The sequence below is a fragment of the Polypterus senegalus genome, chromosome 10, assembly GCF_016835505.1.
Source record: "Polypterus senegalus isolate Bchr_013 chromosome 10, ASM1683550v1, whole genome shotgun sequence".
Taxonomy (NCBI): Eukaryota; Metazoa; Chordata; class Cladistia; order Polypteriformes; family Polypteridae; genus Polypterus; species Polypterus senegalus.
Window position 1 is genome coordinate 122,108,989 of NC_053163.1, and position 22,748 is coordinate 122,131,736.

A 22,748-nucleotide genomic window follows, 5' to 3' on the forward strand; every position below is an offset into this window, starting at 1 on the left:
ACGTTGTCATTCAGCATGGATAGCAGCAAGCGTTTACGCTCCTTCACGGCAGGAGAGAAACTAAAAGTGATTTTGGAAGCAGAGAAGATAGGAAATCGGGCAGCAGGTCGCATGCACGATGTTCCAGAGTCATGTGTTCGAGATTGGCGACAGAAGAAAGAAAAACTTTCATCTTGCAACATAAACAGACGGCCATTTCGTGGAAAAGGTGCCCAGTTCCCACAAGTTGAAGTTGCACTCACTGATTACATTCAAGGCAGGCGTCAGCTTGGATATGCAGTGTCCACGGAAATAATTCGGGTGAAAGCTCGTGATATAGCGAAAGAACATGGAATACCAATCACTCAGTTCAAAGCAAGACAAGGATGGGTAACACGCTTCATGAGAAGGAATGGCTTATCAATAAGATGCCGCACGAGCATTTCGCAGCGTCTACCAGATGCATATGAAGAAAAGCTACTAGCTTTCCAAAAGTACGTTATTCAGTTGAGGCAGCAGAAAATGTATTTCATGGGGCAAATCGGTAATGCTGATCAAATGCCAGTTTATTTTGAGAACCCCTCAAACACTACTGTTAATGCAGTCGGAGACAAGAGTGTCCCGGTACTCACGGGAGGCAGACAGAAGCAGCGGTGTACCGTGATGTTGACAATTCTTGCAGATGGAAAGAAACTACTGCCGTACATAATATTTAAATGGGAGACCTTGCCAAAAAATGAGAAGTTTCCTCCTGGGATCATTGTCAGAGCTCAACAAAAGGGTTGGATGGATAATGATCTCATAATCGATTGGCTGAAATGTGTGTGGCAATGTCGGCCGGGCAGTCTCCTGAAAATGCCAAACATGTTAGTCATGGACAGCTTTCGTGGCCATTTAACTAAAGGTGTTAAAGAAAAACTGAAAGATGGGAAAACAGATCAAGTGGTAATTCCTGGAGGCATGACTTCGCTCCTCCAACCTCTAGATGTCTGCATTAATCGACCATTTAAGGCTCATGTATCTAGAATGTACACCGATTGGGCTGCAACATCGGTACACGAAACAACGCCAACTGGCAAAATGAAAGCCCCAACATTGGCGCAGATGTGTGGCTGGATCATCGCTGCTTGGAAGCTTATTCCAGAGGATCTGATTGTGAAAATCTTCAAAAAGTGCAGCATATCCAACAGCATCGATGGAAGCGAAGACGACACCTTATGGGTAAGTGAAGACGACACTGTATGGGACGTCAGTAGCGGTGGCGAATCCAGCAGCGAATCGGAAGATGATGATTAAACTGGTATATTCTGGTGAGCACAATAATTTTCCACTTGCCGTTACAGTCCTTTACCGATTGTCTCTATACGGTTCTTTCTTTTCTCATTTCACAGGGCTATTTATGATTCCCACCTGTCGCAGCATGGTGTGACAAACACTGAACATTCTGCAGTAGGGGTACTGCTTACAGTTAGTACAATATACTGTATCATGTGCAGAAAGAATTAAACGAGACATAATTATTCTCCATTACAGTTATTTACGTCTGTGTCTTACTTCAACCTCACTCGCTTCCTATACAATCACAATGCGTGTCGTACAAAAAGATTTTTTCCCGATTTTCTTTGTAAAAATTAGCGTGCGCGTCTTACACGAGGGCGCGTGGTACAGGAGTAAATACGGTAGAACGTCATAAAGAATTTAAAAACGTTGGCACGATACACATGCAAAGCAGGTTAGAGATAATGAAAGTAATAAAACTTGAAAGTCTCAAAAAAATGATGGAAAAGATAGCATTAGCGCAAGCAAACGGAAATTATTCCTTGGTGAAATAATGGAACAGCGAAAAGAGATTAAATATATTGCTCGCATTTAAACTTTAAGTTGGAGACTTGTAGATCGTCTAATTCGTGTTGCCATCAATAAAAAGTAGTGTTTCTTCTAATGAAGAGGCGTATCCGCGAGAATTAAAAGATTTGTTGTTTGGTGAAAGTGAAATCCACATACGCGACCAGCAGAGACGAGAAGTGGCTGGCATGTAGCGCAAGCCGGGGGGGTTGGTGAGCAAAGCGAGCAGGGGGCAAACCCCCTTAGTATTCCTATAATGAGTACTTTTTAATAACAATTGATCAATTGGCAAACATCTTTTTATTCCTTTCTTAGTGAGAGTACAGAGTAGTCCCAATACCTGACTGGGCGACTTCAGAAACAGGCTTATGTGATATATGAGCAATGTGCCCAAGAACAGAAAAGATGACAAATCCGGCAAAGACACTTGTAGCACAGTTGGTCACACAAACGACAATTGCATCTGAATAGCAGTTGTTGTTGAATTTGTTGTACGAAGACAGAGCAACAAGGCCTCCCCATGCAGTAGAAAGGGAAAAGAAGATCTGGGTGGCAGCATCCTTCCAAACCTTTAAAACAACAAAAAAGGAAATATTAATATAAAGTTAATATTAAATATTAACTTATGGGCTGATTACTGCTACATCCTAAAAATGGGAGCACCTGGCCTAAACTCAGTAGCAGTTTAAGCGGATGTAGACAGCCAGTTTATGTACTCTGGTCAATAACCTGAAGATTCCAGTGAATGTCTGGGCTTACCCATTAATCTAATTTTTTAATGCATGTGTGTACATGACTCCGAAGGTTAAATTCTGAAAATAATGTTACATTTCTTCTAACAAGATGAAGATGGGAGTTACGGGCTCTAAATGAAACAGCAACCTTGTTGTTAGCTGTTTGAAGTCCAAGGCCTTGGTCACAGCATCACGCTATTTGCTTTGCCTTGGACTATGCTGGTGTTGAAAATGGGCTGAAATACCTTGGTATTATAGGTTTATAGGGTTTTTGTTTCCACAAGTACAGAGTACAGTGAAATTCTTACATATGCTCAGAAAAATTCAATATTGCCACTCTCCCTTCCCTAAAAAATCTCATAATAGATAAACAGAATATATTTTCCTGGGGTGTCTGTCTCTTACAACATCTACTTTTTTGTAGCTAATAAATTTTTATTTACTAGCTCCATGTAATCTCCTCTAAATTTATTTGTAAAAAATAGATACTATAACATGTTTATATTATGTTATATGGTGAAAATAACCTGCATTTATCCATAGAGGAAGACAAGCAAAGGGCTGAAGCCTCAAAATCAAAAGAGGAAGCTATAATTTTCACACAAGGATATCAAATCACACATGGTGTACCTCAGCGTCAGACAGCTTTGAAATGTCAGAATGAGTTCCTATGTAGTATTCGATTCCTTCCCGAGCTCCTTCCAGAGTTACTCCTCGTATCAGCAGGATGATCAAAACAACATAAGGAAAGATTGCTGTGAAATACACCACCTAGGAACATCAAGGACAAGAAGTAAGTTAGTGTTGCACATGTACAGTACATCATCTACAGGCACTTTCCAACTGCAAGAACATTTTTAGGAACCAAGAAATTTTTAGCAGCTCAGGTACTTTTGTAGCATTCCCTCCACTGGAACTTGGGCATTTTGTAGTTTCTGACACTTTTTTCAGCTCCTACTCCATGCTATGTACTTTTCAATCAACTAGGAACTATTATGTATGGGTCTCAGGTAACGAATTGTGCTGACTGGTTGACCACAAGCACTGAAGCCATCTTCCAAAGTAGTTTCTACTTTGGAGAATTATGGGTGAAGATGGTGTGCAGCGCCACCTTGAAGTAATAAGTGAACTCGGATCATGCATCACTTTGTACCCCATTACTCTTCTTTGCACGTTGCACATTTTGCATGAAGGTTATAGTTCCTGTTGTGTGGTGTGAATGTAAAACAAGATAATGAAAGCTTACATTATGCAGAAACCAATTAGCTCCTGAAAATAAAGTTCCTACGGTGGGAAAATACCATAAGTGTGAACAGGTACATGCTGAAAGCTGAGAAAGGCCTTGGGGGACTGGGTATGATTGCTGAATCTCAATGGCAGATAACATCTTTATCCCATCTTTCTAATTATTCTAACAGTTCAATATCTTCTATTCAGAGATTAAAACAACCAGATTATCTTCTCCCATATGAAGCAGAAAGCTCTTTTTTCTTTATTTTTAATTCTGTTTACAACAAAAATAAAGTGTATATACATAAATGAAAATATGTCATACCTTTCCTGATGACTTTATTCCTTTAAACAAAGCAGCACCAACTATTATCCATGCCAGCAGGAGGCAGAGAGCAAGATGCCAGATAACGCCTCCAGATTCATCTAATCCACTTGATCGACGAAGGGCTACTTTGCTGAAAATGTAACACAGATAAAATTTTAAGTATGCAAACAGAATTTCAACATAAAAAACCTGCTTTAATGAGCTGGAGATACAACACATGCAATATAGGGCAACACGACAAACCACCCAGATTGAGATCTGATTGACACCACAGCATCACACTGAAGAGTGTGATGTTTTTTACTGTGGCAGGAGTGCCAATGCTGCCACCAATCCCCAGGTTTTCTTTGCAAGTTGGAGGACCTGCTTGCAGGGCTGGATGCAGATTAACGTCATACCAAGGACAGAGCAATGGCAGGTTAAGGGTCTTGCTCAAGGGCCCAGCAGAGCAGATGGCATTTAATTGTTTAGAAATACCAATGTCTTCAAAAGTCTCCTTTTTGCTTTAATTTTTCATTTGTTGATCAATGATATTTTCCTGTTATTTTCCTGAAGCTGTTACCCATAATCCCTGTTGTGGGGCATCCAGTAAATTTAGTCTTGATACAAACCTTAAATTAATTGATAACCAAAAAATAAGGTTTATAATTACACCAAGGGATAAAATCAGACACTCCACCAGGGCATCTGTAATAGAAATTTAATTCAAATTAAAACAAAAATATATCACCAGTTCAGAAAAAAACATGCAGTTTTAAATGCTGTTTATTGAACATTCGCTCTCTTGGCACTAAAGCTGTTTTAGTAAATGATATTATATTAAGTACAAAATCTGATCTGTGTCTTCTTACTGAAACCTGGCTTAGTAAATGTGACACTGTTCCCTAGCTGAGGCGTCACCAGATGGATACTCGTTCCTTCATAAGTCTAGAGATTCTGGTCGAGGAAGAGGCCTTGGAATAATTCATTGTAACAAAATGCAAATCACTTCTAAATATTTAGGCAGCTTTACATCCTTTGAGGCATTCATTTTAAATATTAAAACAGATTCCAACACAATTATAGTGCTAGTCTACAGACCACCAGGGCCATATTCATTGTTCATGACTGAATTTAGCAACCTTCTGTCTGATTTGGCTATAAATTATGATCACGTAGTTCTGATGGGGGATTTTAATGTACACATTGATGTGGAAACTGACACTTTTAGCAAATGTTTTACTTATTTGTTAAATTCAGTAGGATTTTGTCAGATTGTCAAAGGTCCAACTCATAATCATAACCACACATTAGATTTAATTATAACTTACAAAGTTGAAATTCAAAATTTAAATATTACTCCATTAAATGTAGTTATTTCCGATCACTTCTTAATTACATTTGATTTAGTTCTGCCCATGCCAAGCACTCACAGATTAAAACAAAGACAGTGCGACATCTAGATTGTAATTCTGCTTCAAAATTTATAGATACCTTGAGTAAGTCGAGTGTAATTGTGGAAAACCATTTAGATCAGTTAACATCAAATGTAAACGTGGAAAACAATTTAGATCAGCTAACATCACATTATAATGTGACCTTGAGAGATGCTCTGGACACAGTGGCTCCCCTAAAAACAAAAGTGATCAAAGCACATAGAAACTCTCCCTGGTTTAATGAAAATACTCGAGCTCTTAAATTAGAGTGTCGAAAACTGGAGCAGATGGAGAACAACAAAGCTACATGTCTTTCAAATTGCATGGACAGAGAGTGTTAATAAATATAAAAAAGCCCTCTTTAAAGCTCGCTCAGAATACTATTCTACATTAATAGATAGCAATAATAAAAATCCTAGGGTACTTTTAGAACAGTGGCTAAATTAACAAATGGGAATTCAGATCAACAGTGCAAAATACCAACAGATATTAGCAGTACAGACTTTATGAACTTCTTCAATGAGAAAATTAAAAATATAAGATCCCAGATCTCAGCATCACAGTACAAACCAAATACTAGCTTAGCAGACCCTGCACATTGCATTCAGCACTTTAGTAATTTTAATCCTGTAACTGAGCAGGAAGTCTTAACTTTAATTACTAAAATGAAGCCCACTACTTGTTCCCTAGATCCAGTGCCAACAAAACTAGTAAAAGTGCAATGGATGTTCTTGCAGCCTATTCTAACATTATCAATAGTTCATTACTGCATGGCACGTACCTGATGCACTAAAAGTGTCAGTCATTAAACCTTTACTTAAAAAGTCAGACCTAGACCCACACATACTAAATAACTATAGGCCTATTTCAAATTTACCATTTCTCTCTAAAATACTAGAAAAGTAGTCGCCAGTCAGCTTCAGTCACACCTTACATTACAATTTATTTGAGAAATTCCAGTCTGGCTTTCGACTGGTCATAGTACAGAAACGCACTAACACGGGTTGTAAATGACATTCTGATATCCTCTGATGAAGGAAACTCCACTGTAATTATGTTGTTGGACTTAAGTGCAGCATTTGACACCATTGACCATTCTATTTTACTGCACAGGCTAGAAAACGATGTTGGGCTTACAGGCCCGTGCTCGCTTGGTTTAGTTCTTATTTATCAAATCGATTCCAATATGTACAGAAATGTGCTGACAGTACTCCATCATTATACACAGAAGTTCAATATGGTGTCCCGCAGGGCTCAGTACTGGGACCTTTACTGTTTTCACTTTACATGCTTCCACTGGGATCTCTCATTAGGAAACATAATGTTAATTTTCACTGTATGCAGATGACACCCAGTTATACCTTTCATTTAAATCAAATGAACTTTCTCCGATGTTGTCTTTAATTAGTTGTGTTAGTGAATTAAAGGAATGGATGAATGAGAACTACTTGTCTTTAAATACAGATAAAACAGAGATGTTAATTGTTGGAGGGAATGACGCTGATCACAGCAATATTTTGTCATCATTTAACTCAGTTGGAATCCCAATTAATTTTACTGAATCAGCCCGCAATCTAGGAGTTATCTTTGACTCTAGCATGTCATTTAAAGCACATATTACAAAGTTGTCCAAAACATGTTTTTCCATCTTAAAAATGTTAGGAAATTAAGGCGCTTTCTAAATAAACAGGATTGTAGAAATTAATTCATGCATTTATCTCTAGTAGGATTGACTACTGCAATGCGGTGTTCACTGGATGTTCAAACTGTTCTTTATACAGCCTCCAGTTAATCCAAAATGCGGCTGCAAGAATTATTACAAGAACAAGAAAATATGAACACATAACTCCAGTTCTTAAATCCTTACACTGACTCCCGGTTAAATTTAGGGCAGATTTCAAAATGCTCCTTTTAACATATAAAGCATTAAACGGCCAAGGTCCGGCTTACTTGTCTGAACTTATCATGACTTATAAACCTGAGCGCACATTAAGATCTCAAGATGCCGGTCTGCTTAGGATTCCAAGGATTAATAAAATAACAGTGGGAGGGCGAGCTTTTAGTTACAGGGCCCCTAAACTGTGGAATGGTCTTCCTGCTTCCATAAGAGATGCCCCTTGGTCTCAGCCTTTAAATCCCGGCTGAAGACTCACTACTTCAGTTTAGCATATTCTGACTAGAGCTGCTGATTAACTGTAAATACTGCATCTCTGTTGTTAGTCATTAGCACTAAAACGTAAGTAACATGTAGATGGCACGGCCCACCTGGCAAGTTGTTTGCCTGCCTGTGGTAAAGTCATCCCTGATGGAGGATCACAGGAATCATGGGAAAAAGGGGTCCTTTCATCGGATTGGCTGTCCGAGCAATGTTTCAGACGTGAAATGGCCAAATGGGGAGGCAGCTTAATGGATGAGGTCTCCAGGACTCTAAAAATATCCAAATCTTATAATGTGATATCATCTACTGTTCAATTCTGCTCCATACTTCTAAAATTTTTATTTTTATGCTGTATTGAGGATTGTTCTCTTCTGTGTATTGTATTGTATTGACCCCCTTCTTTTGACACCCACTGCACACCCATCCTACCTGGAAAGGGGTCTCTCTTTGAACTGCCTTTCCCAAGGTTTCTTCCATTTTTCCCTACGAGGTTTTTTTGGGAGTTTTTCCTTGTCTTCTCAGAGAGTCAAGGCTGGGGGGCTGTCAAGAGGCAGGCCCTGTTAAAGCCCATTGCGGCACTTCCTGTGTAATTTTGGGCTATACAAAAATAAACTGTATTGTATTGTATTGTATGATAACAGTTCTAAAGTAATTTAGTAGTGTAAATGAGAACACTTGCAGGCAGTACATTTTACATTTCAGAATTACTGTAGTAGCCCAGTGCATGAGGCTAAATGAAGTTGTGGCTACAGAACTTGAAAATTTGCAAAAACATTGTAAACTTAGAAGTCACATTAAATTTAGAAAGGTTTGGTACCCAGGACTGAAAGTGCAGAGGAACAGCGACTCCAGCTCAGGCTAAATAGTGTCACACGCCTGTTTAACATTTCAGAAAAGCAAATCATAAATAAAAAAAATGTAAAGTTAACAAAAAGAGATAAAGAAAAATATTGCAGTGGTATTATGATGACCATACCCTGACAACGTGTTATGGTATGGAATTATTTAGACCTTAATATTGCTGCGTAATTTATTGTTAGTGACAATTATGACCAATTTGCATGTCTGTCCTTTAAAAATATGCTTGTTTCATTTTGAGTTTGAGTAGTAGGCTGAGTTAGTAACAATAAAACAGGCAAGGATCGATCAATAATGTGACTTTTTTAAAGGGGTATAATTAAATTAGAAGTTATAAAGGAGCTAAAGTTGTAAACCTAAAATTATTAAGATATTATTAATTTTTCCGAAAGTTGAGCCTCTCCTTTAATTACATTCAGTGTTCAGATTGGAAAGCTTCCACAACCTCTCAGTCTCACAAAAGACAGTGAACACCTTTATCACCTATTAGTGCATGCAAGGCAGCATCTCCTCAATGTAAAAGCAAATCTTCAATCACTATAACAGAAATGTTTGTAAAATCATCAGGGAGATGGCAAAAATAATGTTAAAAATAAATCACATTGAAATTGAAAATAATCATGACTGGCAGGACGGTGGCGCAGTGGGTAGTGCTGCTGTCTCGCAGTAAGGAGACCTGGGATCTCTTCCCGGGTCCTCCCTGTGTGGAGTTTGAATGTTCTCCCCGTGCCTGCGTGGGTTTCCTCTGGGTGCTCCGGTTTCCTCCCACAGTCCAAAGACATGCAGGTTAGGTGGATTGGCGATCCTAAATTGTCCCTGGTGTGTGGGTGTGTTTGTGTGTTCTGCGGTGGGTTGGCGCCCTGCCCAGGATTGGTTCCCGCCTTGCGCCATCTGTTGGCTGGGATTGGCTTCAGCAAACCCCCGTGACCCTGTGTTCGGATTCAGCGGGTTGGGAAATGGATGGATGGATGAAATAATCATGACATTGAATGTGTGCCAAAATACCAAAATGGCTCACGTACTTGTAGGTGTGTTATTGATTTACAATGGTGGCCAATCTGGTAATTACACCAAGAAAAAAGATTACAGAGCACAACAATACTGGGTCTAGGTGGAAACTGATCACAATGGAAGGAGTCAAGTTAGGAAAGCAGCCATCCTTTCCCACTATGCCACTCATTTTACTAAATTACTAGTTATATCCCCTCAAAAACTTTCCAAAAATATATAAGAATACTTGTGATCACACACAAAAAAAACTTATTTTGTGCAAACTTGAGGACCACTGTAGTTCATCTTCCATAACATCTCACTAATGGAGAATGGATGAGGTAATATTTGCCAAAATAACAAACTATTTCACCGAAGGTACAGACTGAAAATCAACCAAGTTAAAAATGGAAATTTGTTCTTCAAAACTAATTCATATTGATATATTTTACATGCAATGTAGTAAAGCTGGCTAATGTATTGAAAACTTAACACTGTATGTGAAGATATGCCATCAACAGTTCACATCACTTATAACAGGATGGAGGAATGTTATTTAGTACTGTGATTGCTCTGCCTCTTGTTTACCAATGCTATAGAACTGCTCTGGCATTTCCAGAAAATGTATGAAATGTACATCTTTTTAATTTAAGCTGTGTCTTGGCCCTATACCAGACTACAATACTAGTCTCTTTCAAGTTGCTTGTCTACTGATGTTTTGAATCTTTTCCCTTGAACCTCAATGATTTTTGTCTTGGTTTTTGTTTTATACCTTGTTATCTGACATTCTACATACTCATGTTCTTTCTTCTTTCAATTACTTTTCATACTTTGGATCGTTTACTTGCTGCAGCTTGTTTCATCCACATTGTACATGTTACCACGTGAATGGCCTAACACTTAAAAGCTTGACACTAGTAGTGGTTTGCGCTTCATCACAAAGGGTCAGTTATGCCTGAGGTCCAGGCAAAAGAAAGCTTTGAGCACTTTAGAAGACCCAAGATCTGATCCAGAATGAGGATTTCAGCATGCTATGGGCTAGATGACAAACTCAGAAAGGCTTAAATAAACTTCACACAAACAAAACACAAAACATAAACTTACTCCCAGTATTGTTCACTCGGGCTTTGCACAGAGATGGAGAAGATATTTGATCCCTCACAGGTGGCATTGTTGTCGTTTAACCATGTTGAATTGACCAATACAAAGCTTCCATTTTCAGATGTAATGTTGCAATATTCTGAAAGAAAAACTTTCATAAGAATTTTGGTCTTAATAAAAACAGATCATCAATCTGAAATATGTTAGGACTTTCACAGTGTTCCGCTAGTCTTCATCTTATGCAGATAACAGCAATGGTCTTCGAGACCAAATAATGGAGAAAAATGTTATGGTGTATTTGGCCTCTTAATAGACAAATCAATCACCTGTTTAAATCAACTACTGTATATAATTGGGAGCATTGTGATAAAAACTCCTAGGCCAAGAAATGAGTCCATGAAAATGAAAGACCAACCCTTGATACAGTGAAGTACTGATTAGTAACTGAGGACCCGCTTTATCTATTACAAGATATGGGAATCCAGGGGGCTTTTCTGCTTCAAAACAATTGCCAGTCCTGGGTGAAACACCTAGCTTGTTGCCACCATGGGCCCAGTCCCATCAGTATAGGCACCAATTCCCCATGACCCTGAACTAAAGTAATGCATTAGAAAATGGACAGAAATTTTTGACATCTTTAAAAGTTGACTTTTGATCTTGAATTCTGTAAATGAACCAATGATGTATTTGTTGACTTATTCCATTCATGCTGTTATTTTCTTGTTCCTAGTGATAAGTGTGCTCTTCATATTTCCTTGTAACAAATTACACATGAAAATGTTTATTAATAGCTATTGCACTGTAAATGGCTAACCCTTAAGCCTTGACTCTTGCAAGTGTGATGAAATAATGTCCACTTAGTCCAATTTCACTCAAGTCAACCTGATGGGAATTCTAATGTTTTTTGTCTGGTTAAGTATTAACTGTTGCTTATGTACACACTGCAGCCCTTAGAACTTTCAACAAAGCTTTTAGCAAAGTAAGTAAAACAGCACTTGTGTTATATTATGCCTTCAATTTAATTACATAACGTTGCAGAATGCACACCCAATAGAATTCTAAAGCTTCTCATCAGTAACCCTTGGTAAAATGTTATTTCCATTCATCCATTCTCTTACCTGCTTATCTGTTCAAGTTCCCTGTCTACAGTTGACTGCCTTTCTTTTTTATATGAGACATTTTTAACATTATGTATTGTGATATATGGCCGGCCATTCATCCCAGCCAATACACCCACGCCACCAGGTGGAGCCCTCCCTGCAGCATGGAAGTGCCCCGAATGCCAGCAGGGAATTATGGACATTGGAGTTTTCCTCTTCAGCCCTGCTGGATACCACGGGGGCCGCTACATGGCGCTGAAGGGAGGAACAGCGACTACTTGCCCTAAACCCTGGAAGTACATCCGAGACACATGGACAACAGGAATGACATACTTCTGGGATGAAGAAGAGTACTTTTAATCTGACCCGGAAGTGATAAGGAGTCACATGGACGAAAGGATGGGAAACACTTCCGGGTCAGGGACTATAAAGGACTGTGGGAAATTCCCAGACGACGAGCTGAGCTGGGTGGAAGGATGGCAATGTTTCAGGGAGTGGTGTTTGGTTTATTGTGATTGTATTGTGGAATTTATGAGTATTGCGGAGAGGAGGGTGCTTTGTGCACTGTATATTATTAATAAAGTCAACTATTGGACTTTTACCTGGTGTCTGACGTATTGTTTGAGGGTTCAAGAGGATGATAGCGCCCTCTATCTGTCACAGTATGTTAATTGGTTTAACAGGAACAGAACATATTATACTTTGAGATTCAACCAATTTTCCTTATGTTTAGTCAAGAATAGAAAAAGAGTTTAGCGGACAAGGGCTGTTCTGGAGCAGATCCTCTGAGCTCATTATAAGAGGTTGAAAAACTGGCAAGGGATGGGGGGAGGGCAAAAACTGCACCAAATGGGCAAGATACAGTTAAAAGTACAAGCTGTACACCCACAGTAGTAAACAGATTGTCGCTTTATCCATATATGTTGTGTGATATATGGCCGGCTGTTCATCCCGGCCAATACCCCCAGGCCGCTAGATGGAGACCGCCCTGCAGCTTGGAGGTGCCCCGAAGGCCAGCAGGGAATCCTGGACAATGAAGTTTTTATCCACAGCCCTGCTGGATACCAAGGGAGCCTCTAGAGGACACTGCAGCAGGCCCCCGCCAGAAATATTTGGGCCCCAGACAACTGGGTACGTGTGGGCCCCTCTGCCTTCCCCTGGGTCCCCACATGCCAAAACCTTCAAATACATATACAAAATGATTGAAATGTCCCCTTTGACAAGCGTGCTTCACACGACACGAGCACAATATCTACTTGCGTGGAGCATGCGGCTATTAAAACACTCACTTGCATTGTTGTACTGTAAGCTAAATGATTTAACTTTTCTATTACATGTAACTTGAATAATTGTCCGAATATATATCTACGTGCACAACATCAGCATAAAAAAAATCAAGCGTGAAGGGGCCCCCTTCTGTTAGGGCCCCGGACCAGAGTTCCTTTTGTACCCCCCTAGCGGCGGGCCTGGCTGCAGGGAGGAACAAGGAGTATTTTCCCTACAACCCGGAAGTGCATCCTAGTCACATGGACAGAGGAAATTACGTGCTTCCGGGTTGAAGAAAAAGGAATTTTTATCTGACCCGGAAGTGTCACATGGACAGAGAGAGCGAAACACTTCCGGGTCAAGGACTATAAAGGATTGTGGGAAACCCAGAGGGTTGAGCTGAGCTGGATGGAAGAGTGGCAACGCATCTGGGAGTAGTGGAGGATTATTGAGTATTGTGATTGTATTGTTTATTGAGTATTGTGGAGAGTGGGGGTGCGGAGGGTGCTTTGTGCACTGTGTATTAATAAAAAGTCATATATTTGGACTTTTATGTGGTGTCTGGCGTATAGTCTGAGTGTTCAAGAGTACGAGAGCACCCTCTATCTGTCACAGTTGGCAGGCTGGGTTGGTGCAGGAATAAATGCCCTGGAAGAAGCTTCCTGAATGACACCATGGGGAGACAAAGGCCAAGGAATACTAGAAGGAAGTCAATACAGTGTCTCTGTCCTTGTAGTTGGGAGCAGAGATATCCAGGATGGAACAGCTGGAGCCTGACCTTCCAACAAAACTGAACTGGTATCCTGAAAGCTTCCTTTGTAGTCTGGCCATTTAGCAATGCATTAGCTAAAGGGATGGTCTCGCTAGGCTCTAATGGATGCCAATGTGAGCAAGTGACCCTGGAGTATATAGGACCCTTCTGGCTCAAGGTGAAATTCCAGAGATTGGTCAGGAGTAACTCCTGGTAGAGTAAACCAAGGTTATTATACTTATTGAAAACTAAAATCAAAACTGAAACTATTACTAAAAAAAACATTTTCATAAACTGAAATAAAATAATTAACAAAACCGAAATGAAAAACTAAAACTAAACTAAACTATTAAAGTAACTGGAAAAGAAAGTAGCTGAAATAAAGTAATAATTTACTAAAAATGTTTTTAGTTTTTGTTTTTGAATGAATATTCTTGCCATTAGTCTTTAAACCTTATAATGTTTAACTGTAAAATAGAAAGTCATCCACTACAAGCCACCCGCATATATTCAGCCAGTGAACAGCGGCTGGTGACGGAGGGCGACTGTTCACACAGCATTTGTGGTGACAGAGTAAGTTGATTACTGGTGCATGAAGCGTGTGAAATAAAAAGTGATTTACTGTGCAGATTTTCTTTGCACTTGTATAATAAGATGTAATTCGAATGCCTGAAATCGGAATGTGCTGGTCAACAAAACCTTTACTGTATGGACAGAAAAATTAGGAGTGAGTAACGTTTTAGTTTATTTCCCAAGTGGCTGCATTTTGTTGACAATAATTCACCTGCCACTTTACACAGGAGAAATCCTTTCTGAAAATAAATGGCACTGATCAAGAGACTGACTAGGTCATCATGAAACATCAGCATACTGTTACTGAACAAGGTCGTTTAACAACAAAGCGATAAAAAACCTTGTAAAATTCCTGAGTTGGCATCATCTCTACTGAACTACAGAGAGTCTGCCAATTGGTGAAAAACTAAATATACTAATGTGTTTTTGAATTTATTCTCTATTTATTCATTTATCTTTTTTTAATTCATATTCACAACTCAAAATACCTGATATTATGAAAATAATCCAGTAGCAGAATTATGTTTTAAAATATTTGTCACCCTTTTTTCAATGTTTCTCTCTCTCTCAAAATAGATAGTTGAAATATCATATTCTTTTTTGTTCTTAACATCAGCCAAATCATACATATTGCATACCAGGGATTTTCCCTGCCATGCATCCAAACCTGCTGCGGTAGGCTCCAGGTTTCCTGCCATCCTGCTCTGGATAAACAGGTTTAGATATGAATATATTGTTCCTAATCTCAGTTGCTGTCTCTGTCGTTTTGTGGCTGTCCACACTCTTATTACCTACTCTTACTCTGCTCATTAAGCGTTTACTGTTCTTATAATGGGCTATTCAAGTCTCACTGCCTCTAACCTTGACACTACATGCTTGTTTTTCTTTGTTTCCCTGAGTAGAGCTAGGTGGGGTCTGCACACTGATTCAAGCCCAAAAGCTCTATTCTTCCTAAGCCCCCATAATTTTCATGATCACACCTGTCAGAACACAGTACAATCTGTTTTCTGATTTTTTATATCTTTTCAGGGCTGCAGGTGGCAAAATGCTGTCTATAAATTGTATGTGCCTGAGATGGAATCAGAGATTAATGTCTGCTCAAATCCAGCTAAATGCAGTCAAATTAATTGGGCGGTGTTTCATGATACAGATGGACAATGACCCAAAACATACAGCCAAAGCAACCCAGGAGCTTATTAAAGCAAATAAGTGGAAAATTCTTGAATGGCCAAGTCAGTCACCTGATCTTAACCCAATTGAGCATGCATTTCACTTGTTGAAGACTAAACTTCGGACAGAAAGGCCCACAAACAAACAGCAACTGAAAGCCGCTGCAGTAAAGGCCTGGCAGAGCATTAAAAAGGAGGAAACCCAGCATCTGGTGATGCCCATGAGTTCAAGACTTCAGGCTGTCATTGCCAGCAAAGGGTTTTCAACCAAGTATTAGAAATGAACATTTTATTTCCAGTTATTTAATTTGTCCAATTACTTTTGAGCCCCTGAAATAAAGGCATTGTGTTAAAAAAAATACTTTAGTTCCCTCACATTTTTATGCAATCTTTTTTTTCAGCCCACTGAATTAAAGCTGAAAGTCTGCACTTTAACTGCATCTGAGTTATTTCTTTTAAAATTCATTATGGTAATGTACAGAACCAAAATTAGAAAAAAGTTGTCTCTGTCCAAATATTTATGGACCTAACTGTAAATTACATCCTATGCAGAAGAGTCAATCTGAAGGAGATTGAAGACTGCAAAGTGGTGGCAGGGAAAGTGTAGTTAAGCAGCATAGGATGGTGGTCTGTAGGATGATGTTGGAGATCAAGAAGAGGAAGAGAGTGAGGATAGAGCCAAGGATCAAATGGTGGAAGTTGAAAAGGGAAGACTGCAAGGTTGAGTTTAGGGAGAAGGTGAGACAGGCACTGGGTGGCAGTGAAGAATTACCAGACAGCTGGGAAACTACAGCAGATGTAGTAAGAGTGACAGTAAGAAGGGTGCTTGGCATGACATCTGGAAAGAGGAAGGAGGAAAAGGGAACCTGGTGGTAGAATGAGGAAATACAGGAGAGTATACAGAGGAAGAGGATGGCAAAAACGAAGTGGGATAGTCAGAGAGATGCAGAACGTAGACAAGAGTACAAGGAGATAAGGCACAAGGTGAAAAGAGAGGTGGCGAAGGCTAAAGAAAAGGTGTATGATGAGTTGTATGACAGGTTGGATACTAAGGAGGGAGAAAAGGTCCTGTACCAATTGGCTACACAGAGGGACCGAGCTGGTAAAGATTTGCAGCAGGTTAGGGTAATAAAAGATAAAGATGGAAATGTACTCACAAGCGAGGAGAGTGTGTTGAGCAGATGGAAAGAGTACTTTGAGAGGCTGATGAATGAAGAGAACGAGAGAAAGAAGAGGTTGGATGATGTGGAGATAGTGAATCAGGAAGTGCAATGGATTAGCAAGGAGTAAAATGGAAAGGCTGTTGGTCCAGATGACATACCTGTAGAAGCATGGACATGTTTATGAGAGATGGCAGTGGCATTTTTAACCAGATTCTTTAATGGAATCTTGGAAAGTGAGAGGATGCCTGAGAAGTGTAGAAGAAGTGTACTGGTGCCAATATTTAGCAATAAGGGGGATGTGCAGGACTGTAGTAACTACAGGGGAATAAAATTGATGAACCACATCATGAAGTTATGGGAAAGAGTAGTGGAAGCTAGGTTAAGAATTGAGGTGATGATTAGTGAGCAGCAGTATGGTTTCATGCCAAGAAAGAGCACCACAGATGCAATGTTTGCTCTGAGGATGTTGATGGAGAAGTTTAGGGAAGGCCAGAAGGAGTTGCATTGTGTCTTTGTGGACCTGGATTAAGCATATGACAGGGTGCCTCGAGAGGAGTTGTGGTATTGTATGAGGAAGTTGTGAGTGGCAGAGAAGTATGTAACAGTTGTACAGGATATGTACGAGGGAAGTGTGACAGTGGTGAGGTCTGCGGTAGGAGTGACGAATGCATTCAAGTTGGAGGTAGGATTACATCAGGGATAGGCTCTGAGCCCTTTCTTATTTGCAATGGTGGTGGACAGGTTGACAGACGAGATTAGACAGGAGTCCCTGTGGACTATGTTGTTTCCTGATGACATTGTGATCTGTAGCAATAGTAGGGAGCAGGTTGAGGAGACCTGGAGAGGTGGTGATATGCTCTAGATAGGAGAGGAATGAAGGTCAGTTGGAACAAGACAGAATACATGTGTGTAAATGAGAGGGAGGTCAGTGGAATGGTGAGGATGCAGGGAGTAGAGCTGGCGAAGGTAGATGAGTTTAAATACTTGGGATCAACAGAACAGAGTAATGGGGATTGTGGAAGAGAGGTGAAAAAGTGCAGGCAGGGTGGAATGTGTTGAGAAGAGTGTCAGGAGTAATTTGTGACAGACGGGTATCAGCAAGAGTGAAAGGCAAGGTCTACAGGACGGTAGTGAGACCATTTATGTTATATGGGTTGGAGACGGTAGCACTGACCAGAAAGCAGGAGACAGAGCTGGAGGTGGCAGAGTTAAAGACGTTAAGATTTGCATTGGGTGTGACGAGGATGAACAGGATTAGAAATGTGGACATTAGAGGGTCAGCTCAAGTTGAACGGTAGGGAGACAAAGTCAGAGAGGCGAGATTGCATTGGTTTGGACATGTGCAGAGGAGAGATGCTGGGTATATTGGGAGAAGGATGCTAAGTTTAGAGCTGCCAGGGAAGAGGAAAAGTGGAAGGCCTGAGTGAAGGTTTATGAATGTGGTGAGAGAGGACATGCAGGTGATGGGTGTAACAGAACAAGATGCAGAGGAAAGAAAGATATGGAAGAAGATGATCTGCTGTGGCTACCCCTAATGGGAGCAGCTGAATGAAGAAGAAGAAGAAGATGCACTGTTTTTCTGAAGCTGGACTTAGAAGGAGACAGAAGATTCATGCTGACAGAGTTATCCTTTGGCTCACCTAGCTAATACAGTTGCTTTCTGCACTCTAATATGGGGTTTGCACCTGTGGGGATGCCATCTGAAAAGAATGTCATTTGTTCAGTGAGAACTCAGTTGGTTATGCATCTGCCTATCATATAGTGCCTTTCACTGTCTAAATTAATTATAGCATTTTATGCATGATCCATTTGTCTTCTGTAGTACATTTCATTGGTGTATATATTTATGTTGCTTATTAAAAGAGCTTAAACCTGTCCAGGGGTCACATTTGTACACAAGTGATCAATTAAAAGTATCACTAAAACTCAAAGCATACTTTTAGAGCATTTGAAAAACTGTCCAAAGAAATTCAAGTGAACATGGAGTTAGAATACAAATTCTGCAGAGAAAGCGCAAGTACCATGAGGTGGCAATTCTGTTTGTTAGGTCAGTTATCCATACCTTTGGGCTGCTTACTGCAGTTCTCATCAGACCATTCAAAACAGTCACTCCATGGAAGGGGGAACTGGAAGGATGCAAACAAGTAGTAGATACTGTAGCCAATGATGCAGTTGTAGTAGATTGCCACAAGAGCTGATACCAGCACCATTGTAACACCAACACCTGTGAATGAAAAATTGGGAAAAAAAACAAACAATGTTTAGTTTAATAATAATTAAAAAAGAGTGTCAGCCTCTAGGAACAGAATATGAGAACCTATTGCATCAGAAATATCTCATTTAAAACCTGCTCGTGTGGGCAACTACTGCAGCTTTCTTCTATAATTGAGTGTTTTTCATTCTAGACTTGCACCTATGTGAGTGACAGTATATGAAAAAGAATGGGAATATTAATTTGAGAAGTGTAATAAAAGTTTATTTGTGTTGAATGTAATTGAAATGACATGGTAGTCTTTCCAGTAACATCTTTCTGCACTTGTCATCCTGAGTTAAGGTTTCAACTTTGTTTCATAAAGAGAACAGGCTGCAGGACTAGTGGCATACATTTAGGCCAAAAAGAGCACATTTTTGACGAGAGAAACTCCACTGCATAACATACTAGTCGATCAGATCACAGGGGTCAATAGGAGGTACTGCCCTGTCAATTGAACTCTCCTTGGCTTTTAACAAAATGGTTTTTGAATGTTTTCCTCCAATTTAACTTGCACCTTAAAAGCATTTGTGTTCTGTTTGTAGGCAGCTAATTCACAAATCAAAAAAAACACAGAAAGCAATCATTTGTCCAATTCATACTGACATTGTTCTGTAATGAAATAAAAATACAGATGTCACAGTTTTCAAACAATTTTTTGTTGCAATTTCTCAACATTTCTGGATCAGTTATGGGGTAAAGTGCATTTTGTCAGTTTTATTTTTATTTTGTTTACCAAATGAATTGAGGTTTCTAATTACTTTAGACATGGAGCACATAACACATTTATCTTAGACTAAAATTTGAATTTGTTGTCGTGAGGAATGGTGTATCTGTTAATGAAGGTGTTATGTTGGAGGAAGGCAACAATACAGCCATGTTAATTATTTTTCAGGAAAGGTTGTATAGAAATTTCATATTAATTAATAAAAATCCAGTTATTTTGTAATGCCAAATTTTAGGAGAGAGTTCTTGTTACTTCACTGTTAACTGAGATTAATAATCAGAGTAAAGTTTCACTTGGATAGCTGCAAAATTTTTTTTCATCCAAAATGTCACTGCACTGAGATTTCTATGGAGGATACTGGAGCAGTTGACAAGTTTGGATCATATTGACTTCTTGGGCTCACCAGATTATATAGTGCCCGGCATACATTGGAATGGTTGGCCACCAAGTTTGATGTGGCCAGGATGAGAATTAATTAGCATTTCTATACCTGAAGTGCAAGTGCAACTTCTTGTTCAGAGAGATTGTAAAGGTGATCATTAGAATAACCAACTGCAGATTTGTGAGTTAGAGTCAGATGAATCTTTCAATTTGCTACTTGTGGTGAGATGTGTATATATATATATATATATATATATATATATATATATATATATATATATATATATATATATATATATATATATAGATATATACACTGCTCACAAAAATTAAAGGAACACTTTAAAGAAACACATTAGATACATCAGATCTCAATATGAAGTTGGATATCTATACAAATAATGACAGGGCAATGTCTTAGGAACAAAAGGATGCCAAGTCTTTTAATGGAAATAAAAGTTTTCTGCCTACAGAGGGCTCAATTGTGTAGACACCCTAAGATCAGAGTGAAATGAAGATGTGGCAGGCTAGTCCATTTTTTCAAAAACTTAATTTCTGCTACTCAAAATGCTTTTCAGTATCTTGTGTGGCCCCCACGAGCTTGTATGCATGCTTGACAACGTCGGGGCATGCTCCTAATGAGACGACGGATGGTGTCTTGTGGCATTTCCTCCCAGATCTGTATGAGGGCATCCCTGAGCTGTTGTACAGTCTGTGGAGCAACCTGGCGGCGCCGAATGGACCGAAACATAATGTCCCACAGATGTTCTATTGGGTTTAAGTCAGGGGATCGTGAAGGCCATTCAATTGTTTATATTCCTTCATCCTCCAGGTACTGCCTTCATACTCTTGCCACATGAGGCCGGGCATTGTCGTGCATTAGGAGGAAACCAGGACCTACTGCACCAGCGTAGGGTCTGACAATGGGTCCAAGGATTTAATCCTGATACCTAATGGCAGTCAAGATGCCGTTGTCTAGCCTGTAGAGGTCTGTGAGTCGCTCCATGGATATGCCTCCAAGATCATCACTGACTCACCACCAAACCAGTCATGCTAAACGATGTTACAGGCAGCATAATATTCTCCATGGCTTCACCTGACCCTTTCACGTCTTTCACATATACTCAGGGTGAACCTGCTCTCATCTGTGCACAGGACACCAGTGGTGGACCTGCCAATTCTGGTATTCTATGGCAAATGCCAATTGAGCCCACCGGTGCTGTGCAGTCAGCACAGGGCGCAGTAGACATTTGGGCCCTCAGGCAACCCTCATGAATTCTGTTTCTGATTGTTTGGTCAGAAACATTCACACCAGTGGCCTACTGGAGGTCATTTTGTAGGGCTCTGGCAGTGCTTGTCCTGTTCCTCCTTGCCCAAAGGAGCAGATACTGGTCCTGCTGATGGGTTATGGACCTTCTATGGCCCTCTCCAGCTCTCCTAGAGTAACTGCTTGTCTCCTAGAATCTCCTTCATGCCCTTGAAACTGTGCAGGGAGACACAGCAAACCTTCTGGCAATGACACGTATTGATGTGTCATCCTGGAGACGTTGGACTACCTGTGCAACCTCTGTAGGGTCCAGGTATCGCCTCATGCTACCAGTAGTGACACTGACTGTAGCCAAATGCAAAACTAGTGAAGAAACAGTCAGAAAAGATGAGGAGGGAAAAATGTCAGTGGCCTCCACCTGTTAAACCATTCCTGTTTTGGGTGTCATCTCATTGTTGCCCCTCTAGTGCATCTGTTGTTAATTTCATTAACACCACAGCAGCTGAAACTGATTAACTTAACTGCTACTTAACTGACCAGATTTATATCCCATAAGTTTCATTGACTTTATGCTATACTCTGATTAAAAAGTGTTCCTTTAATTCTTTTGAGCAGTATATATATCATTGTATATAATTAGACGATAAGCACTACAGTTCCCATGATGCTTTCAGACAGGACATATGGGGACTGTGGAAGTGATGGGTGATTTTGTGGAGTTGTTGGATTGAGTAATAAAAAACGTGCATTGCATTCAGTAACCCGTTTGAGTCTTGACTTTCTTTAATCAAGTAAGAACGAGGTGGCATGACACTACTTAATCTAGATTACAGGGGACCTAATCTGGAATTACCTGGGGAGCATCTTGGAATTCTCCAACTAGAGTTTAGTGGATGAGATAGCCTGGTCTGTCCATTTGGTGTGTTGCTTCTGGCACCCTCAGCAGGTTAAGTGACATGTCAATATGATTGATCATTTCATTTAAATGGCTGCATTGCTCACCTTGGTTTTCTTTGTGCTTGTTGTGTGGATTAGTTCAGTGCAGGATGAAAATGTCTCCTCGGTTTGTTCATGTGTCTACACCATGCAAGCTACAGTAATTCACTTAGACATAATGGTATACTGTGGCATGCAAATGTTTGGGCACCCTTGCTTAAAATATTTGCTACTGTAAATAGTTAAGCGAGCAGAAGATGAACTGATCACCAAAATGCATAAAGTTAAAGACACTTTTCTTTTCATCATTTTATGCAAGATTAGTGTATTGCTTTTGCTTTGTACAACTGTACAGTGTAAAATGAAAGGAGCACCATGCACAATTTTTGTTTTTCTCAGATAGCTTTTCCCAAGTTCTCAGAACTTCATTAGTTTATTAGGGCAATGGCTCATTCACAGTCATCGTTAGGAAACCCCTGGTGATGCATACTGCAAAATTGTATAAATTCTCTGACTCCTTAAACCT

General features: G+C 39.8%; 1 protein-coding gene across 1 annotated transcript in view; it reads right to left on the reverse strand.

Moving 5' to 3' along the window:
• LOC120538226 (sodium- and chloride-dependent neutral and basic amino acid transporter B(0+)-like) overlaps positions 1-22,748 on the reverse strand; it is a 39,489-nt gene that overhangs the window by 14,785 nt on the left and 1,956 nt on the right. The window contains exons 2-6 of the mRNA XM_039767681.1: positions 18,723-18,884; positions 10,642-10,777; positions 4,114-4,246; positions 3,189-3,329; positions 2,165-2,393 (exon numbers count right to left, since the gene is read on the reverse strand). Of these exons, the coding sequence (XP_039623615.1) occupies positions 2,165-2,393; positions 3,189-3,329; positions 4,114-4,246; positions 10,642-10,777; positions 18,723-18,884 (801 nt within the window). The remainder of the gene's footprint in view (positions 1-2,164; positions 2,394-3,188; positions 3,330-4,113; positions 4,247-10,641; positions 10,778-18,722; positions 18,885-22,748) is intronic.